The sequence below is a fragment of the Leptodactylus fuscus genome, chromosome 4 (genome assembly GCF_031893055.1).
Source record: "Leptodactylus fuscus isolate aLepFus1 chromosome 4, aLepFus1.hap2, whole genome shotgun sequence".
In the NCBI taxonomy this organism is placed as follows: domain Eukaryota; kingdom Metazoa; phylum Chordata; class Amphibia; order Anura; family Leptodactylidae; genus Leptodactylus; species Leptodactylus fuscus.
In genome coordinates, this window is record NC_134268.1 from 39793606 (window position 1) to 39811679 (window position 18074).

The 18074-nt window shown below is 42.0% G+C and overlaps 1 protein-coding gene across 2 annotated transcripts in view; it reads left to right on the top strand.

Annotated features, from left to right (window-relative positions):
- Positions 1–18074, top strand: part of MMP16 (matrix metallopeptidase 16) — a 151466-nt gene that overhangs the window by 121408 nt on the left and 11984 nt on the right. For both annotated transcript variants that reach the window (XM_075270314.1, XM_075270315.1), the window contains 2 exons: positions 1756–1976; positions 12939–13077. In XM_075270314.1, the coding sequence (XP_075126415.1) occupies positions 1756–1976; positions 12939–13077 (360 nt within the window). The remainder of the gene's footprint in view (positions 1–1755; positions 1977–12938; positions 13078–18074) is intronic.

Genomic DNA, 18074 nt, shown 5'->3' on the forward strand with positions numbered 1-18074 from the left:
GGTCAGGATCAGGACAAAGCACAGGGGAAGCTGTCACCAAGTGAAACTGAATAACCAGCGGCGGGCTGGAGCCATAATAAGGCCTAAATAGCCTCCATCTTGCCGCTAACCCTCTGACCCTGGAAGTTCCGGTTTCAGTCCCAGGAGGAGACTGGAATCCCCACATGGGAATTGAAAGCGCCAATCCGGCGCTACAGACAGAGCAGGCCGGCAGCCTCAGCACAGTACAGCGGAGGATCTGGCCCGGCCTAACAGCACAATGATATGAGTTCAGTTCAGATGAGCCATATCATGCACACCTTGCTTCTCAGCCATGTCAAATGACCCTAATCCTTACTGATGGCAGAACATGCTCCTTGCCAGCTTGTTTGGTCTCCCAGGCTCCCCCAAAACAGGCCTCGGTTCTTTGAATAGCAGTGGTTCAGGGGAATGACATAAGGAGAAGGCTAGTAGCAGCAGTCACTAGTCTGTATTCTTCACAGTAAGAACAGCGAGGCTCTGGAACTCTCTGCCCCAGGAAGTGGTGATGGCGGATTCACTGAACAAGTTCAAAGTGGGCCTGGATGCCTTTCTTGAAGAGAAAAATATAATGGGTTATGATCTCTAGATATTAAGGACACATTGATCCAGGGTTTTACTGGTTTACTGACTGCCAGATTTGGAGTCGGGAAGGAATTTTTCCCCTGAAATGGGGCAATTGGCATGAGCCTCATGGGGTTTTTGCCTTCCCCTGGATCAACACTGTAGGGGATTGTAGGGTTATAGGTTGGACTTGATGGACTCATGTCTTTATCCAACCTCATCTACTATGTAACTATGTAACTATGTATTTCAGAAATAAGGGCCACACAATTTGCCTCACGTTGTCCTTGTTACTAAGAGTCAGTAGGGGAATGGCTGATACTGTATTCAAGGAAGGCAGGAGTCTCTGCACTATAAACAGCTACCAGTAACCCTTATACTAATGCAATATACAGTAATATATATGCCTCCTATAGTATAATGGTACTATAGTATAATGCCGCCCTCTATGTCCTCTTCCAGGCATACCCCTTCTATGCCCAAGGATCAAGCAGTGTGCGTGTATTATTTATCATCTACTTTTTAAGTTTCCCACAATGAGTGTTTCTATTAAACTGAAGAAAGAGCTCATTATGCTACTGTAGCAGGGGTTACTCAGAAAAACCCTGAGTGTAAGGACTCCTTGAGTAGCAGCAGGAGTCCCTGCACTCATGCACTTGCATCCAGGAAGTGAGCAGTGTCAATATAGTCTTAATGGCTTGCTTGACAAGCCTTCTGCAATGTGCACTTTCATCAAACTGATAGATGCACTCATTGTATTCATTGTATTACTGTAGCAGGAGTTACATACGGCTTAAGTTAGGACTGGGCGATTATCTAGATCAAAATCGCAATCAGTCGGGCATTTTACCTTGATTATGATTAATGGCGATTATTTAGAGAATGCCCCTTTTATGGTATGAGTACGTTTTGGCCCTGGTGGTTTCATATGAAGTGAACACGGCTGAACCAAAACTGCTATTATACTCTGGGGTCTGTTCAGACCCCAGAGTATAATAGCAGCAACTCAAATTCAAACGAAACTGAAGGTAGACCAAATAACCTAACCAAATCATGTCAGTTATCCTGGTTGATGTTTGGTTTTGGTTATTATTCGATTGATCGCCAATCCCTACCACGACTTGACTCAGAATATTGAATATTGTATTGATGTTTCCCTGTATTTATTCTTAGGTCCACCAGAAAAGATCCCTACACCAACAAAACCTCTTCCTACAGTGCCACCACATCGGCCTAACCCACCAGCAGATCCTCGTAAGAATGACAGACAACCTCGACCTCCCAGGCCTCCAAATGGAGGAGACCGGCCATCTTATCCAGGAGTGAAGCCTAATATCTGCGATGGCAATTTCAACACCCTGGCTATATTGCGGAGGGAAATGTTTGTCTTTAAGGTAAGATTAAGGCGTATCGAGCCTTAGGCTTAGATATCTTTACTTTCTGTGTGTGAAGAAATGTGGGAGCCGGGTTCAACTAGGGGTCTACGAAAACCGTACGGATATAAATACGTGCGACTAGAATTGAGAACAGATGGGACTGTACAGATAATGTCTGCAATACTCATTGAAAAATAATAATAATGCACCGATAAGTAGTTGTTGGAATGGAACTAAACTTTCTATGTGTGAATATAATGATATATGTAAGAGATTACAATATTAGAGAGAAAGGAGAAGTTTACAAGATACAAGATAGTCTGGATACAAGATGAAATACAATTGGACATGGGGGAATGCACCCAGGATATGCCCACTCTCAAAGTCTGTCAACTGGTCAGCATGTCTGCAGGTGCTATACTGATGCATGGTCAGCAATTTCTCACCAAGAGGTGCACTACCCAAAAGTAACATCTAAGAGCCTTTTTATTATGTCCTCTTGTGGCAAGACACGGTGTCTAGTGAGATCACTTGTGTAGTCATTTACATTTCTGCTATAGCTACATGTTGAGATTTGCAGAAATCCAATTTTTTTCTTGTTAAAGATTGTACATGTGTAAGACTTGTTTTCACCTTTCACACTACCTCAGTCTCGCTCTTTTCCTTGCTCTCTGTCACCCTCTCTGTTTTTCTGTCATATCTAGTTGAGTAGACTTGTGAATACATTGCATTAGTATTCTTGATCCTGGCTCACAGCTCGTGTTATACTCCAGAGCTGCATTTACAATTCTGCTGGCTTCAAAGTTAAAATATCTCAGTATTCCCTGCTGGCTCTCTGTCTGCGCACTGTTTACTCTGGTGTGGTCTGAGAAGTTGCCTTTTGCAGGAAAGCCCTAGTCATGTGAGCTTACAATCTAAAAGTTATTAGTCTATCTATCTATCTACAATATCTATCTATCTATCTATCTATCTATCTATCTATCTATCTATCTATCTATCTATCTATCTATCTATCCTCTATCTATCTATCTATCTATCTATCTATCTATCTATCTCCTATCTATCTATCTATCTATCTATCTATCTATCTATCTATCCTCTATCTATCTATCTATCTATCTATCTATCTATCTATCTATCCTCTATCTATCTATCTATCTATCTATCTATCTATCTATCTATCTATCTCTCATCTATCTATCTATCTATCTATCTATCTATCTATCTATCTATCTATCTATCTATTTATTATATCTATTTATCTATCTATCTATCTCTCATCTATCTATCTATCTATCTATCTATCTATCTATCTATCTATCTATTTATTATATCTATTTATCTATCTATCTATCTATCTATCTATCTATCTATCTATCTATCTTTATCTATTTATTCTATCTACCCTAATTATCTGAAAGATAATACAATGGGTGCGGATCTTTTTTCCTGGAGCGTCTAGTGTTTGTTTTTGTAGTACATTTTATTTTGGAGCCTCTTACAGTCTTTGTGTGAAGGGTAAACAGTCTTGGGGGTATATTTTCTGGAGATGTTGTTTTACATTCTGATGTTCTCAGCACTAAGCTTCTTCCCTATGGCATCCATTGCTCTGTGTGAGATTCCAGATACAATGAGGCTCGGCCCCTTCAGGGAGTGAATTAACACCGGCAATATCCACAACCCCCGGATGAAAATATATAAAATATGGCATCTGCAGCGGCAGCAGAGCACAAGCCCAGGCTACAGATAGCTAATGTAATAGAATATAAGGAGCCACAAGGTACCTAATGAAATTGTGTTTTACTAAAAATCTCCCCCATACTTCTATTGTAGGCTCCATATCAGCTTTCCATGTTACTATAAGGTTCATTACATAGAATTCATAGAATTTTTTTGGGTAATTAATAATAGAGACTTTCATTATATGCTGGAACTTGACCCAAGAGTTAACTATAAATGACCTAGGATGGGTCCTCTGTATCTCATCAATGGGGGTCAACACTCGAGACCCTGTTTGAAGAGACTTCACTATTTGGGTGAGCACTGCGGCCTCTTGAAGGAATACCATAGAACTGTAAATTGCATAGAGTCTATATTTGATATTAAAGCTCAGCCTCATTCACTTGAATGGGACTGAGCTGTAAACCGGACGGGAGATGAATGTACACTCACCAGCCACTTTATTAGGTACACCATGCTAGTAACGGGTTGGACCCCCTTTTGCCTTCAGAACTGCCTCAATTCTTTGTGGCATAGATTCAACAAGGTGCTGGAAGCATTCCTCAGAGATTTTGGTCCATATTGACATGATGGCATCACACAGTTGCCGCAGATTTGTCGGCTGCACATCCATGATGCGAATCTCCCGTTCCACCACATCCCAAAGATGCTCTATTGGATTGAGATCTGGTGACTGTGGAGGCCATTGGAGTACAGTGAACTCATTGTCATGTTCAAGAAACCAGTCTGAGATGATTCCAGCTTTATGACATGGCATTGCATTATCCTGCTGAAAGTAGCCATCAGATGTTGGGTACATTGTGGTCATAAAGGGATGGACATGGTCAGCAACAATACTCAGGTAGGCTTTGGCGTTGCAACGATGCTCAATTGGTACCAAGGGGCCCAAAGAGTGCCAAGAAAATATTCCCCACACCATGACACCACCACCACCAGCCTGAACCGTTACCGATACAAGGCAGGATGGATCCATGCTTTCATGTTGTTGACGCCAAATTCTGACCCTACCATCCGAATGTCGCAGCAGAAATTGAGACTCATCAGACCAGGCAACGTTTTTCCAATCTTCAATTGTCCAATTTCGATGAGCTTGTGCAAATTGTAGCCTCAGTTTCCTGTTCTTAGCTGAAAGGAGTGGCACCCGGTGTGGTCTTCTGCTGCTGTAGCCCATCTGCCTCAAAGTTGGACGTACTGTGCGTTCAGAGATGCTCTTCTGGCTACCTTGGTTGTAACGGGTGGCTATTTGAGTCACTGTTGCTTTTCTATCAGATCGAACCAGTCTGGCCATTCTCCTCTGACCTCTGGCATCAACAACGCATTTCTGCCCACAGAACTGCCGCTCACTGGATGTTTTTTCTTTTTCGGACCATTCTCTGTAAACCCTAGAGATGGTTGTGCGTGAAAATCCCAGTAGATCAGCAGTTTCTGAAATACTCAGACCAGCCCTTCTGGCACCAACAACCATGCCACGTTCAAAGGCACACAAATCACCTTTCTTCCCCATACTGATGCTCGGTTTGAACTGCAGGAGATTGTCTTGACCATGTCTACATGCCTAAATGCACTGAGTTGCCGCCATGTGATTGGCTGATTAGAAATTAAGTGTTAACGAGCAGTTGGACAGGTATACCTAATAAAGTTGCCGGTGAGTGTATGTGACAATACAAATCAATGGTCTGTGAAATGAAATCGACTCTCACCCAAGCACTTCTGTTCCTTTGAACAGCTGATATGTGGGTGTCCAAGGTGCGAATCCCCCCACGATCAGATATTGATGAACTATCCTAAGGATGTATTATCTATAGTTAATGATCAAACAATCTATTTAAGGGGACCGCACCCCCAAATTGCTTCAGACAGTGCTCTATATCCTTAGGCTTTTGTAGGGCCAACTTATATATAATAAGTGCATATATATCCAGGACAGATACAGTTCTATATACAGTAGGCAGTATATAGCAGCTCAACCAGATTATACACCCATACAATAATAAATCCTAGAATATTATTGTATAGACATATCTGATGACAGGCACAGAAGCAGATCAGCCAGTGTCCGCACAAGGTGCCACATGGATCTAACCAGCAGTTTCCTGCAACTACCACTAGAGGGACTCACCCCTTACCTGTCCTCATGGATGGGCAGTCATATATATATATATATATATATATATATATATATATATATATATATTATATATATATATATATATATATATATATATATATATATATATTAGTATCAGATCCCTCCACATGCAGAAAACGCCCCCTGGTGGTAGAGGCAAGCTGATGAAGTTTTGCAGCAGATCATTCCATAAAACATACCTTGGCATACCTTACTCTTAGCTTTTCTATAGCAGTCATTGTCACTGTAGCAGTCCTGCCTGGATATGACAGGACAAGCTGAAGCCTGACACTATCAGGACAGGATTTATATACCGAGGCAGAGATCCCGATCTTATATTACAGTAGTATTGAACCCCTAGAGCTCCTATAATACTTCATAGCAGTCCAGGACCTTTAGTAATATCCCTCTATTAATTTATTGGTGCGCAGAGGCGTCCTAGATGTGGATAAAACACACTGCATTTTGCAGATCAATATTCAATTACTTATGGTTGCAATATTTTACATTAATTAAGAATATTGATGTGGAGCTCCGGGTCTGGGCATTAAACTTTCACTAGTAAAATTGCAATGTAGTAAAGCTTTACTTAGGCACCATTTCATTTTCATAGTGGCTTTTTATGTTCCTCGATACCAAATGTGTCCTATTCTATAAATTATAAAATGGAGATCTATGTAAATTTACACTTTGTGGTTTAGAATGAACTCTCCCGGCATATACATTAAATGTATGGTCTATGGCAGCTTGTGTGTAAGAGGCCGGGTGTATGTTATAGAAAGGGTTAATGGAGATAGGCAGAGAAAGATAGATAGATAGATAGATAGATAGATAGATAGATAGATAGATAGATAGGAGATAGATAGATGGATAGATAGATAGATAGATAGATAGATAGATAGATAGATAGATAGGAGATAGATAGATAGATAGATAGATAGATAGATAGATAGATAGGAGAGAGAGAGAGAGAGAGATAGATAGATAGATAGATAGATAGATAGATAGGAGATAAATAGATAGACAGACAGAGAGATAGATAGATAGATAGATAGATAGATAGATAGATAGATAGATAGATACTATAGATAGATAGGAGATAGATATGAGAGATAGATAGATAGATAGATAGATAGATAGATAGATAGATAGATAGATAGATACTATAGATAGATAGGAGATACATATGAGAGATAGATAGATGATAGATAGATATGATAGATAGATATAAGATAGATATTATGTGATCGATAATTGATAGATATTGTTTGATTGATAGATAATTAATTAGATAGATATTATATAACTGATAGATAGATCCAATTTAAATAAAAAACATGGACCAAATAACAGGACGCATCAATACAAATCACTTCCTAATATATATCCTGTTTAAATTCAGCACTGTGTATCTGATTTATTTGCAGATCATTGATCTCAACTGTGATGTTTCATTTGCAAGTTCACTACCCCTCCCTGTGAGCAGTTCAGCCAGCAAACAAAACATTAAAGCAGCATGTGACTTCGGATGTGGGAGTGATTTATTACCTGGGAGGGATTTATTACACCTGGAGAAGTTAGGGCTACACTGAGAGTGAGAGCAGGCAGAAGAATCAAGGGAAATGTAGTTTATCCACAGATTCACTATATGTAAATAACAGTGATAGGAGGAACAGAGACTTGACCTGATGTCTTCCTCTGCTTGGCAGCCACTGTGCCTTAGGCTTTGAAGATGGTGGCCAGCACTAGCCCCCCAGCACATAACCTAGGCACCCACTATATATGCCATTTCAAGAGCAGTGATTCTGAGCTATGGCCTGTACCCCCTGAGCCTGCTTGGCATCCCCCTGGGGTATACATACCTACAGGTCAGATCCGCTGCTCTATACCATACTGCCCACGTATAGAAATGCAGGCTGGGAAGAAAATTTCACAACGGAAGTCTTTAGAGTGGTGGAGTCCTCTGAGCAATTGTCCTTTTTGTGCTCCAAATAACTTGGCTCTCAGAGGAACCACATGCGTCTAAGGAGCACTCACCCGCCATTTCTATGGCAGGACCACTGTCATTTTAAAGAGCAATTCGTCCCAATACAAAGGTTGGATTTTTTATTTTATTTTTAGCAGCTGACAGCAAAATACCACGTACTCAGCATGAACAGTCAATAGCAGAGTGACAGTCTGTCAGTTGCTGAGACCTGAGTGCAAAAGGGACCGCTATGGCGGCACATCCAGTTGTCACTTACGCCTAAATGTCAGGCTACAGTCAAATCGGGGGGGAAAAAACAACCTAAACTTCTGATTTACTAACTTATAGCTAGTTTTATATTGCAGGAAGGAATGAATCTGTAATAGAATTTGCATTGTACAGCGGGACACGAAATAGCAGTCATTTGTAAAATTGATCAAAATTACCCATGAAACAAAAAATGCAAAAAAAAATGAGAGCTAAATAAGCAAATAAAACCCAAAGAGTCCAGCTTTACACCCATCCGTGGTGCTTGGTTCACTGACCATTTCAACATTAACCGTAAAATCTGCCGCTGTTTTCAGCCGCCCGGACCAAATGGCTGTGAATGTCGCTTATTCAATTGATGTCTGATTGCTAAATGGGAAAAATCTATCATGATGGAATTACATAGCGGGATGCTATAACATTTTATATGGCCATAAATAGCTTGTTCTACATTCAAATGTCACTGCAATTGCTCTGACACATTTGTGTATTTACTGCCCATATTATTTATAGAGTCTCACGCTGGTCAACGAACTATGTAGATTGGTTTATGCAGTAAAGCGCACATCCAAAAAGCATCCAACATGACCACATAAGGCAGCGCCGCTGACATGCCACGGATAACCTTTGGGATTTTTAGGGGATCGCTTGAAAGGGATTTTACAAAAAATTTTATAAAATGGGAAACAAATTGAAACCTGTTCAGTCCCCGCCACCCGATCACTGCAAGTCCTGGAGTCACCACCATTTTCAGCGATGACGTCACATAGGTCTTGACCCCTGTAGTCAGTCAGTGAAAGATGGATGTCTGTGGGGCAACACGGTGGCTCAGTGGTTAGCACTAGAGATGAGTGAGTACTATTCGAAGCGGCCGTTTCGAATAGCACACACTCATAGGAATGAAAGGAAGAGGCTAGCACGCAGACTTTGCTGCTTAACCCGCTGCGTGCTGGCTGCGTCCATTCATTCCTATGGGTGCGTGCTATTCGAAACGGGAGTTTCGAATAATACTCGCTCATCTCCAGTTAGCCTTGCAGCCCTGGAGTCCTGGGTTCGAATGCTGCCAGGAACAACTTCTGCAAGGAGTTTATATGTTATCCCCGTGTTTGCATGGAGTTCCTCCCAGTCTGCAAAAGACATACTGATAGGAGAAAAAAAATGCACATTTTGATCCCTATATGGGGCTCACAATCTACATAAAAAAATAAAAAATTGATGACTGTGATGTCATCGATGCAGGTCAAGGACGACGATAGCAATTGTTCTGGCATAGCATTGAACAGGAGAATACTGTTTGTAATTTTTTACTTTTTTATTTTATTTTACCAACTTTAATATCCTAAGATTTTTTTTTTTCCTTTCAGACAGTGGAAGGCTGTGTATCAAATCTTCTCACTCTATAGAACAGTGGTAATACATTTAAAATGCACAGACTGGCAGCCATCAGATCACGAGGTTTAACCAGTCCTAGGGTGTTAAGGGTGACCTGTGGGCCTTCCCCATCTCGGCCCCATTGCAGCTATGACCACTGCGGCCCCTGTATTCATAGCAGTGTCTTTAAATGAAATTCACATGATAGGGTATAGGTTGCAGAAATCCTTTTCAGCACTTCAGACTGCGGTCACACCTGCGTTGGGTGACCGGTCTGTCCCCCTTTCCACCAATTTCGGATGGAAACCAGGTGAACCCCGTTATAGTCTATGGGGTCCACAGATTTTCGTAGTAACCACTTTTACATTTTTGGGTCCCCCAGTGAACCCAACCTGGCATCAGCTGGAAACAAAAGCAGTTGCACTTATTATTGCAATATATTAATAAGTTTTTTTTCTGCAGTTTCTTAATATTCACCATAAATTCATGTTCCGGTAGGTTTTATTGCTGAGAAATACTCTGTACAGTAACTCAATTAAATCTGTTCTGTGATCCAAAAAGTGAATTATAAGACTTTCAGGATCAATGGCCAGAAAATATCATTTTGGCACCTGTTTTTGTGATACAGCGCACATTCTGCCAGCTTTGTGACTATTACAGAGTTTAGTGTTGACAAGTGGAATTTATACATTTTGCACGCCATGTGTCGTATGTCCGTCTCACAGCGGGGCGAGGATAAATAAGGATAAGATAGGAAGGACAGCACTGTATATTGTATAGGTGCTGGGATTGGTTTTGCAGCTGAGCCATATTCTTTTGAACACACTTATCAACTATCCTGTGGTAAGTTGTCCTAATGGGAGAAACCTTTTCTGGACAATTTCTATTTCCTTCTGACACCATAGAAAAATTTCGGAAAAAAAAGAGTGATATATTGGTGGTTGGAAATTTCGCACAGTCGTGACCATGGTGTAATGGCCGCTGTCTTCATATTCATTTCATTTACAAGTGGGCAAAAATAATGAAGTGGATTGCAGAGGTTTTCTTCATGTTGTCATCAGTGTCTTCGCCCTTCCTGACCTTGGAGTTATTAGTCCCTTTTCTTACGCTACAGTATATTGCATTTACTATTCAGCTCCGTGTTCACATAGTGCTGTAGAATAGCTGCAGCCTGGTCCTTGTGTATCCAAAGCAAGGATGTCATTAGGTATGTTTGTCTCTCCCACGTAAAACTTCCTTTAATTGTTGAATACATGACCTTTTCATTCCCGCAGTTTATAAAACAGGAAGAGTGTCCTTTTGCTCTTTTCCTCCAGGCTATAGATTAGCATCAGTATACCCCGCTGATAGCTGTACAATAGGAGCTGACTTGTCTTCCATGATAATATTACTACAGAGTGCAAATTCAATATTTTACCAAAATGTCAATGTCAGGCCCTAAGACATGTCCTAGTAGTAGGTCACACAGACATATAATCACTACAATGTGATAGAACGTTGACTAATATCCTATAATACTTCCGACAGTCCCATCACAAGGAGTAAATCGGGGAATCTCTGGTCTATTATCCTAAAGGGACCTTAAAGGGAACCTGTCGCTAGGAAAATGCTGAGTAGTCAAGTTATAAAGCCGAGGAGCTGAGTAGATTTATATACAGCATGTCCGGAAAGTAAGTACATAAAATAAAAGGGTAGGCTTACCCGGTGTATGAAGCGTTTTTATTAATGAACATGTGACCGGAAATGCACCGTTGTGGCGCTGCAGGTGGACCGAGATGTCGGTTTCCTATCCCTCGCTGCACCATGTGAAAGGAGAAACAAAGAAGAGAAAGTGCTTTAATGGGAAATCAGTTTAATCACTGTTACTTATTACAAGAGTTGCTGGAAGTGCCGGCCGGCTGCCTCGACGCAAACAGTGCAACGCCGGCAGATGGATTGACGCACCCGTTCACAGACTCCTGGCATGGCCCTCACCACAACGAACGCAGCCTGGATGTAGTTCACGAGCTCTTCATGGGTCGGCACAAGCATTGCATACACAACAGACTTCACATGTCCCCACAAGAAAAAATCAAGTGGGGTCAAATCCAGTGAGTGACGGGGCCATAGCACTGGTCCGCCACATCCGATCCACTGATTTGGCCATCGATTGCTGATGTGTTCACAGACAATGTGGCCAAAATGGGGAGGTACTCCATCCAGCTGGAGCCACATCCTTGTCCTAATGTTCAAAGGCACGACTGCGAGCAACACCGGCAAATCATCCTGCAGAAATGCCAGGTAGTTGTTGGCGTTGATTCTCAGTGGGAGGAAAAAGGGTCCTAAGTAGAGATGAGCGAACACTATTTGGAACAGCCGTTCCGAATAGCACGCTCCCATAGAAATGAATGGAAGCTGCCGGCACGCACACTTTGCCGGCGGCCGGTTGCTTAACCCCCCGCGTGTTACGTCCATTCATTTCTATGGGAACGTGCTATTCGGAACGACTGTTGATGACTGTTGATGAGATGACTGTTCGCTCATCTTTAGTCCTAAGATGTCTCCCAGAATTCCCGCCCGTGATTACACTGATTTCCCATTAAAACACTTTCTCTTTTTCGTTTCTCCTTTCACATAGCGCAGCGAGGGATAGGAAACCGACATCTCGGTCTATCTGTGGTGCATTTCCGGTCACATGTTCATTAATAAAAAACGCTTTATATACCGGCTTAGGTCCACTCTTTCATTTAGTATACTTACTTTCCAGACACCCTGTATAGGTTCTGTCTAACTACAGCCATTCATTTCTCTGTTCTTTTTACGTTAAGGAGTCCAGTGGGCGGTCCTATCCATGAGAGGCGGTTAATAAGTCAGGACCACCACTGGACTCAACTCTATCTTCTAAACATAGAAACATTATGGCAAGGGTGAGCGTTCCGATCAACCAAGTTTGTGAAAACATGACCTTGCCTCACTTTATTGACAGCTCTTTATGTAATATCGTATGTGTCACCTCATACCATATGGCGCCACCCAGTGGTTGAGAGATGGATGGCATCCTATTAAGGTTTTGCCACCACAACCTAAGAATCTAATAAATTTGTATAGTGAGATATTGATGTTTTTAGAATGGTTTTCGACTTATAAGTGGACAGCTATCCCGTGGACAGGTGACAACTACATAGATCTTTGGGGGCACTGCTCCTCCATTCCATGCTCAGACATAGATATGGCAAGGAGTGATTGGGAACGTTCTTGCTTCATTCAGCTTCTTCTGATTGGGGAGAAAGCGGGACATGGAACTCCCCTTCTGCCGATCATTGGACCCTTCCAATCTCTCAGTTGTCATCTGTCCAGTGGGAATAACGTGTTGGAAGGACAATATCCCTTTAACACACTTCACCGAATGGTAAAGTTGACTCTAGATGTGTTCTAACTATAATATACACAATATTAGTTTCTGATAAAATTTAATATATCTATTATATAATTAAATTTATTTCTAAACTTTTTGCATCACATTTTACAGGATCAATGGTTTTGGAGAGTTAGAAAAAATAAAGTCATGGATGGATATCCTATGCAGATAAGTGTCTTCTGGAGGGGGCTGCCGCCAAGTATTGACGCCGTCTATGAAAATAGTGAAGGAAATTTTGTCTTCTTTAAAGGTGAGACACATTTAATATCACCATTTTGACTTAAGGGGGGATCTTTCATGTCCTCTGACGTTGGTGGTGTTACATCACGCTAGAATGCTTTGCCGGTATATAATACGGTTGCGGTGATATCAATGCCGATACCACTGCAATACCAAATGGTATCGGCATCATCATTGGGCTGTGAGGAACAACCTCATGACTGTACTCTTCCATAGCCTTTTATTGTCAGGGGGACGTTCCACACCATCCAGCCATGACACTGAGCTGTAAGGTCGGCCCATCTGACAGTACAGTGGTGTCGGTGCTGAAACTAACAGCACCAATATCACTGCAACCAGGGCTCATATTGGCAAAGTTGACAATGTGCTGGATTCATCTTTCAAATGGTATAAATTAAAGAGGACCATTCACCACCACTGCCAAATCCAACTAATCTATTGCAGTATATTGTATGATCAATTGCCTAAGGCAGCCTGTAATAGAGGCATAGTAAGGGTAGGCCTTTGTCATGGTAATGGATCATTGTCATGGTAAAAGATTTACCCCTGGGATCTCGCTCCAGGATCCTACTAAACATGGTGGTGCCCAGTCTTCATATGCCTAGGTCATATTTTCAGAGGTCATCTGAAGGTAAGAACACCCCCAATCATTCTGATTGGACGTCCTGACGTCAGTCTTGCTATTATGGTGGAGCTCAGGAAGGGGTTAATAACTAGTCAACCATTGTTACGGTGCATTGATTTCAGGTTCTTGCCATTCCCCATCCATGGTCTTACGTCCTGTAGATATCTTACATGCTGTGCTATCTTGTTCTGATTTTTCGTAGCGTTACTTACCTATATCACAATAAATTTACCTTAGATTTGTCATCTTTCTTCCATTGGTAACTACACAACAAAATATGTATCCCATTTAGGGAACCGGTGAATATTTTCGGTAGACGTATCGTACATGTTGTTCTCATTACGACTAAACGCAAAGACTCTTTTATTGGCGGATCTCGAGCCTGAGATGTTTGTAAAGCAGTGATCTAAATAAATATGTTATCCGAATATTATTATAGATTAGATACCGTCCTCGGATTCAGGATAGAAGAAATGAGTTTTATGTCACCTTAGTCGTAGCCAAGCAGAATCAAACTTGTAAAGCTGATTGCGCTATTTATTAAATCCACTCACTTGTGAAATAAAAATAACATTTTCCTGTTCGTCTCAGCTTTCCAAATTACATATTGCCGTACTTGGCAAGTGTAGGCAACATTTGCAGTAGCAAACTCCAGGCAGGCATGCATAAGCCCTCGCACATTGTAGAATCAGAGCAGTGTTCTTGCTGCCATTAACAAAATAAGGGATGCTCAGTGCGCAGAGCGTTTCGTAGGAAGGCGCCAGGTTTGTGTAACTAAAGTCCATTCAGTTCAAAATAAAAAATTTGAATTTTTTCTCAGAATTTTCTAAATCTTATCTTATTGTCATTGAATGGTAGTTCTCAAGTATACAGCTAAAGGTAGAAATCTGGTCCCGATCATGTCCTGCTGACACAGTAGGGCATCTGTCACCAAAATATGCTGCCCTATTAGTATACTGAGATCTGTCCTTTTTTCTCACTCACTGACGGCAAGCCCGGAACTTAAAGTTTATGAAGAATTGAATCCTAAAGTAGCTTGGGGTGATGATACTGTTGCAACCCAATGGAGGTAACCGGAGGATGGGAATAGTAGTGATGGTGGTGATGTCACAGGGTAGGTGGAGTACATTCCTTCTGAACTCCTCCAACCCACCTCCTAAAAGCTAGTTCACACGGTGGAAAAGTTTTCCGCCATTCGTTTTTTTTTGGCGCGGCTAGCCACAACGGGTTGTAGTGCATCTGCATCCTGCTCCTGATTAGGCCCAAATGAATGGGCCTATACAGAAGCGTGCCTCGAGCTTTGGATGCCGCGGCTGACTCAGCCGTGGAATATGCAGCAAGATAGGGCATGTCGCTTCTTTTTTCTACTAGCTAGCTAGTGGAAAAAAATGTAAGCGGCTCCAGTTGAAGTGAATAGAGGCAGATTCGGTGTCAAAGTCCGCCTGCAAAAAACTCCGTGTGAACATACCCTAAGCTGGACACTGATAAGGGGGATCTGCGTGGTGTCTGATGGTGATGGTAGTGGTTCCCCAGGAGCGCTTCCAGATGGAGAAGTCCTCTCACACCCTGAGCCATGTGGTGTTGTTCGGAAAGGCCCTGATGGTAAGCGCAGGAATGACTCAGGAGGCAGTGATGCAGTGGAACCAAATTAAAGCTTTATTGTTAGAACTCAGAACATGCAACTCGTCAGCTTCCCAATAGGAGTAGTAGTCTCCAGCTGTTTGGCTACACCCAGCTTTGGGGTGTGGGATTCCCAGACTTTTCTCCACACCAAATAAGTAATATGTGTTGCCTCTCCCAATGTTTAGAGACATGGGGGGTTAAACACACTGTGAAGTCCCAAATACCTGAATGCCAAATGGGTCCCGGGACACAGCTTCTAGAGAAGCACAACTTCTATCTTCCTCCTAGGATGACACCCAGTCTCTTGTGAAATGATAGTTGTATCTTCCCTTTCTCAAGACTGTCTTCTGGGAATCTTGGACTGTTTTTCACCTCTCCCTCAGGGGCTGCTGAGAACACATGAAGAGTTCATGTTCCAATGCCAGCGCACACTGAAACGAACAAACTCTAATGGCTCTCTGGTGACATAACAGGACACCAAGCCTTGCCTTGCTGTACCAAACCCTCTATAGCCAGCAGTGGAGAAAGACCATGGGAGATATCACAAAGGAAAGCTACAAATACATACAAAAATATAAACTAACATATATACAGTCATTGGCACATAACACAATAACAAAAAATAGAAGACAATATAAGCAGTGTACTGGTGTACTCACAAAGCAATCTGAAAGACCACTGTACCTAGCACGGATTAGGATTATAGTCGCATGGTATTGTCCTAGAATAGCTTCTCTAAATATCAGATTTGTCCAATTGTCCAACACCGAGAGAGTTAAATGTTACATTTTAATGTTTTTTTTAATACTTAGAACAAAACATAATGACTATGTGATTCAATCCATTCCATTGTAACCAGCGTTTCCATAGATCGGACTCTCTTGGCTCGCTGCTTATTACTAATTAGGAAAATTCCGAATTACGAGAGCTGATCTGTTTTTCCTGCTTGTATGTTTTACTGGCCATCACAGCACATTCGAGTGACATCTCTGCCTCCCCAACCATCAGCTCCTTTCTTTCATCTAGTCAATGCCAGAAGCAAATGTGTATCACAAAAACATCAGCCGTTATACGATAGACCTCTAATCTAAGGAGAAAATTGAACTGCTAGTGATATCTGTATTGGCTAACTGAATTGAACTAAATTGGAAAATTTCAAGGCTGCGGCGTGTAAGTCTGTTCTTCAAGCGTGCTAGCGAAAAGGAAAAGCCTTATGAAAGCAGCAATTTAGAACAACTCCAACCATCAGGGCAATTGCCTGGATTTCATTTTTCCCCTCGACTCCCTTGGTAAAGTGTTGTAAAATTGTATAGCATGTCATCATGCACATTGTCATTTCCAGCAGAAAATGTAGATGTATTACCATTGGTAGGCTATGTAAAAAATAATCGTCGATTTTTACGGAAATACAAAATTGAGGTGAATGTACCTGGGTGTCACATTTATGTATAGTGCCGTGCAGCGGCGTGAGATTTGGAATACTGCCGTCGCTAGGACTCATTACACTGACGGGTTAAGAAATGCGTTGAGTGTTACAGATGGCGCCAAGTGGAAGGGCTGTATATAGTAAAACACAAAATACAATATTTGGATACAGAAGTTGTCGGCAAATTGAAGCATTTGCTTTTTGTCGGTCAATGAATACCTTTCAGCTGGGTTCACATCTATCACTTGTGACTTGCCGGTTGCCCGATGACAGTTTTGTACAATTTGTGTTGGAGTCCATAGTACACATAGACATTCGGCATCACAAATGGTATAAAGAATGCCATAGAAAAGAATGGGATCTGTTCCGGCATATACAGTGATCCCTTAAGTTACAATAACCTCAGGATATAGTATTTTCAGTATACACTGGTCTTTTCTAGACCACTGTAATTTGGACCTAGACTTAAAGGGATTTTACCATTAAAGCCCTTTTTTTTCTCGTTAACACATCGGAATAGCCTTAAGAAAGGCTATTCTTCTCCTATCTTTAGAAGTCGTCTCTGGACCGCCGTTCGGTTAAAATCCAGTTTTTTGTCGGTATGCAAATGAGTTCTTTCGCAGCACTGGGGGTGGGCCACAACGCTCAAACAGCACTGGGGGCGTCCCCAATGCTGCCAGAGAACTTTCTCCAGTGACGCCTCCATCTTCTTCAGCAGCTGCCTCTTTACTCATCTTCTTCCGGCTGGGGTCACACTTCGAGGCCTGCGCATGCTCGCGTAAGCAGCCACAAAAAAAATGGCCACCGGCATTTGCAGTCAGCTCTGCGTGAGGCCCAAGAGCAGAGTCGACTGCGCAGGCCTCGAAGTGTGACCCCAGCCAATTGAAGAGGCGGTTGCTGAAGAAGATGGAGGCGGCACTGGAGAGAGTTCTCTGGCAGCATTGGGTATGCCCCCAGTGCTGTTTGAGCAAGGTGTCCCGCCCTCAGTGCTGTGAGAGAACTCATTTGCATACCGAAAAAAAATGGGATTTTACCTAAACGGCGGGACGAAGACGACTTCTAAAGGTAGGAGAAGAATAGCCTTTCTTAAGCCTATTCTGACGTGTTAACGAGAAAAAAAAGGATTTTAATGTTAGAATCCCTTTAACATACAAGGCTTGGCCGGAGGTTCATGATCATGGTCATGTCACTGGTAAAACCCTCGTATTAGTGGGGTGCAGGTACTGACTGGCTGACCAGTAGCGCCTCTATACAGTATAGGGCAGCGCTAAATGTTCTGTCATTTTCTTTACCTTTCCTAGGATGAGCTTCTCCTTTGGCCACAAGGAGTACT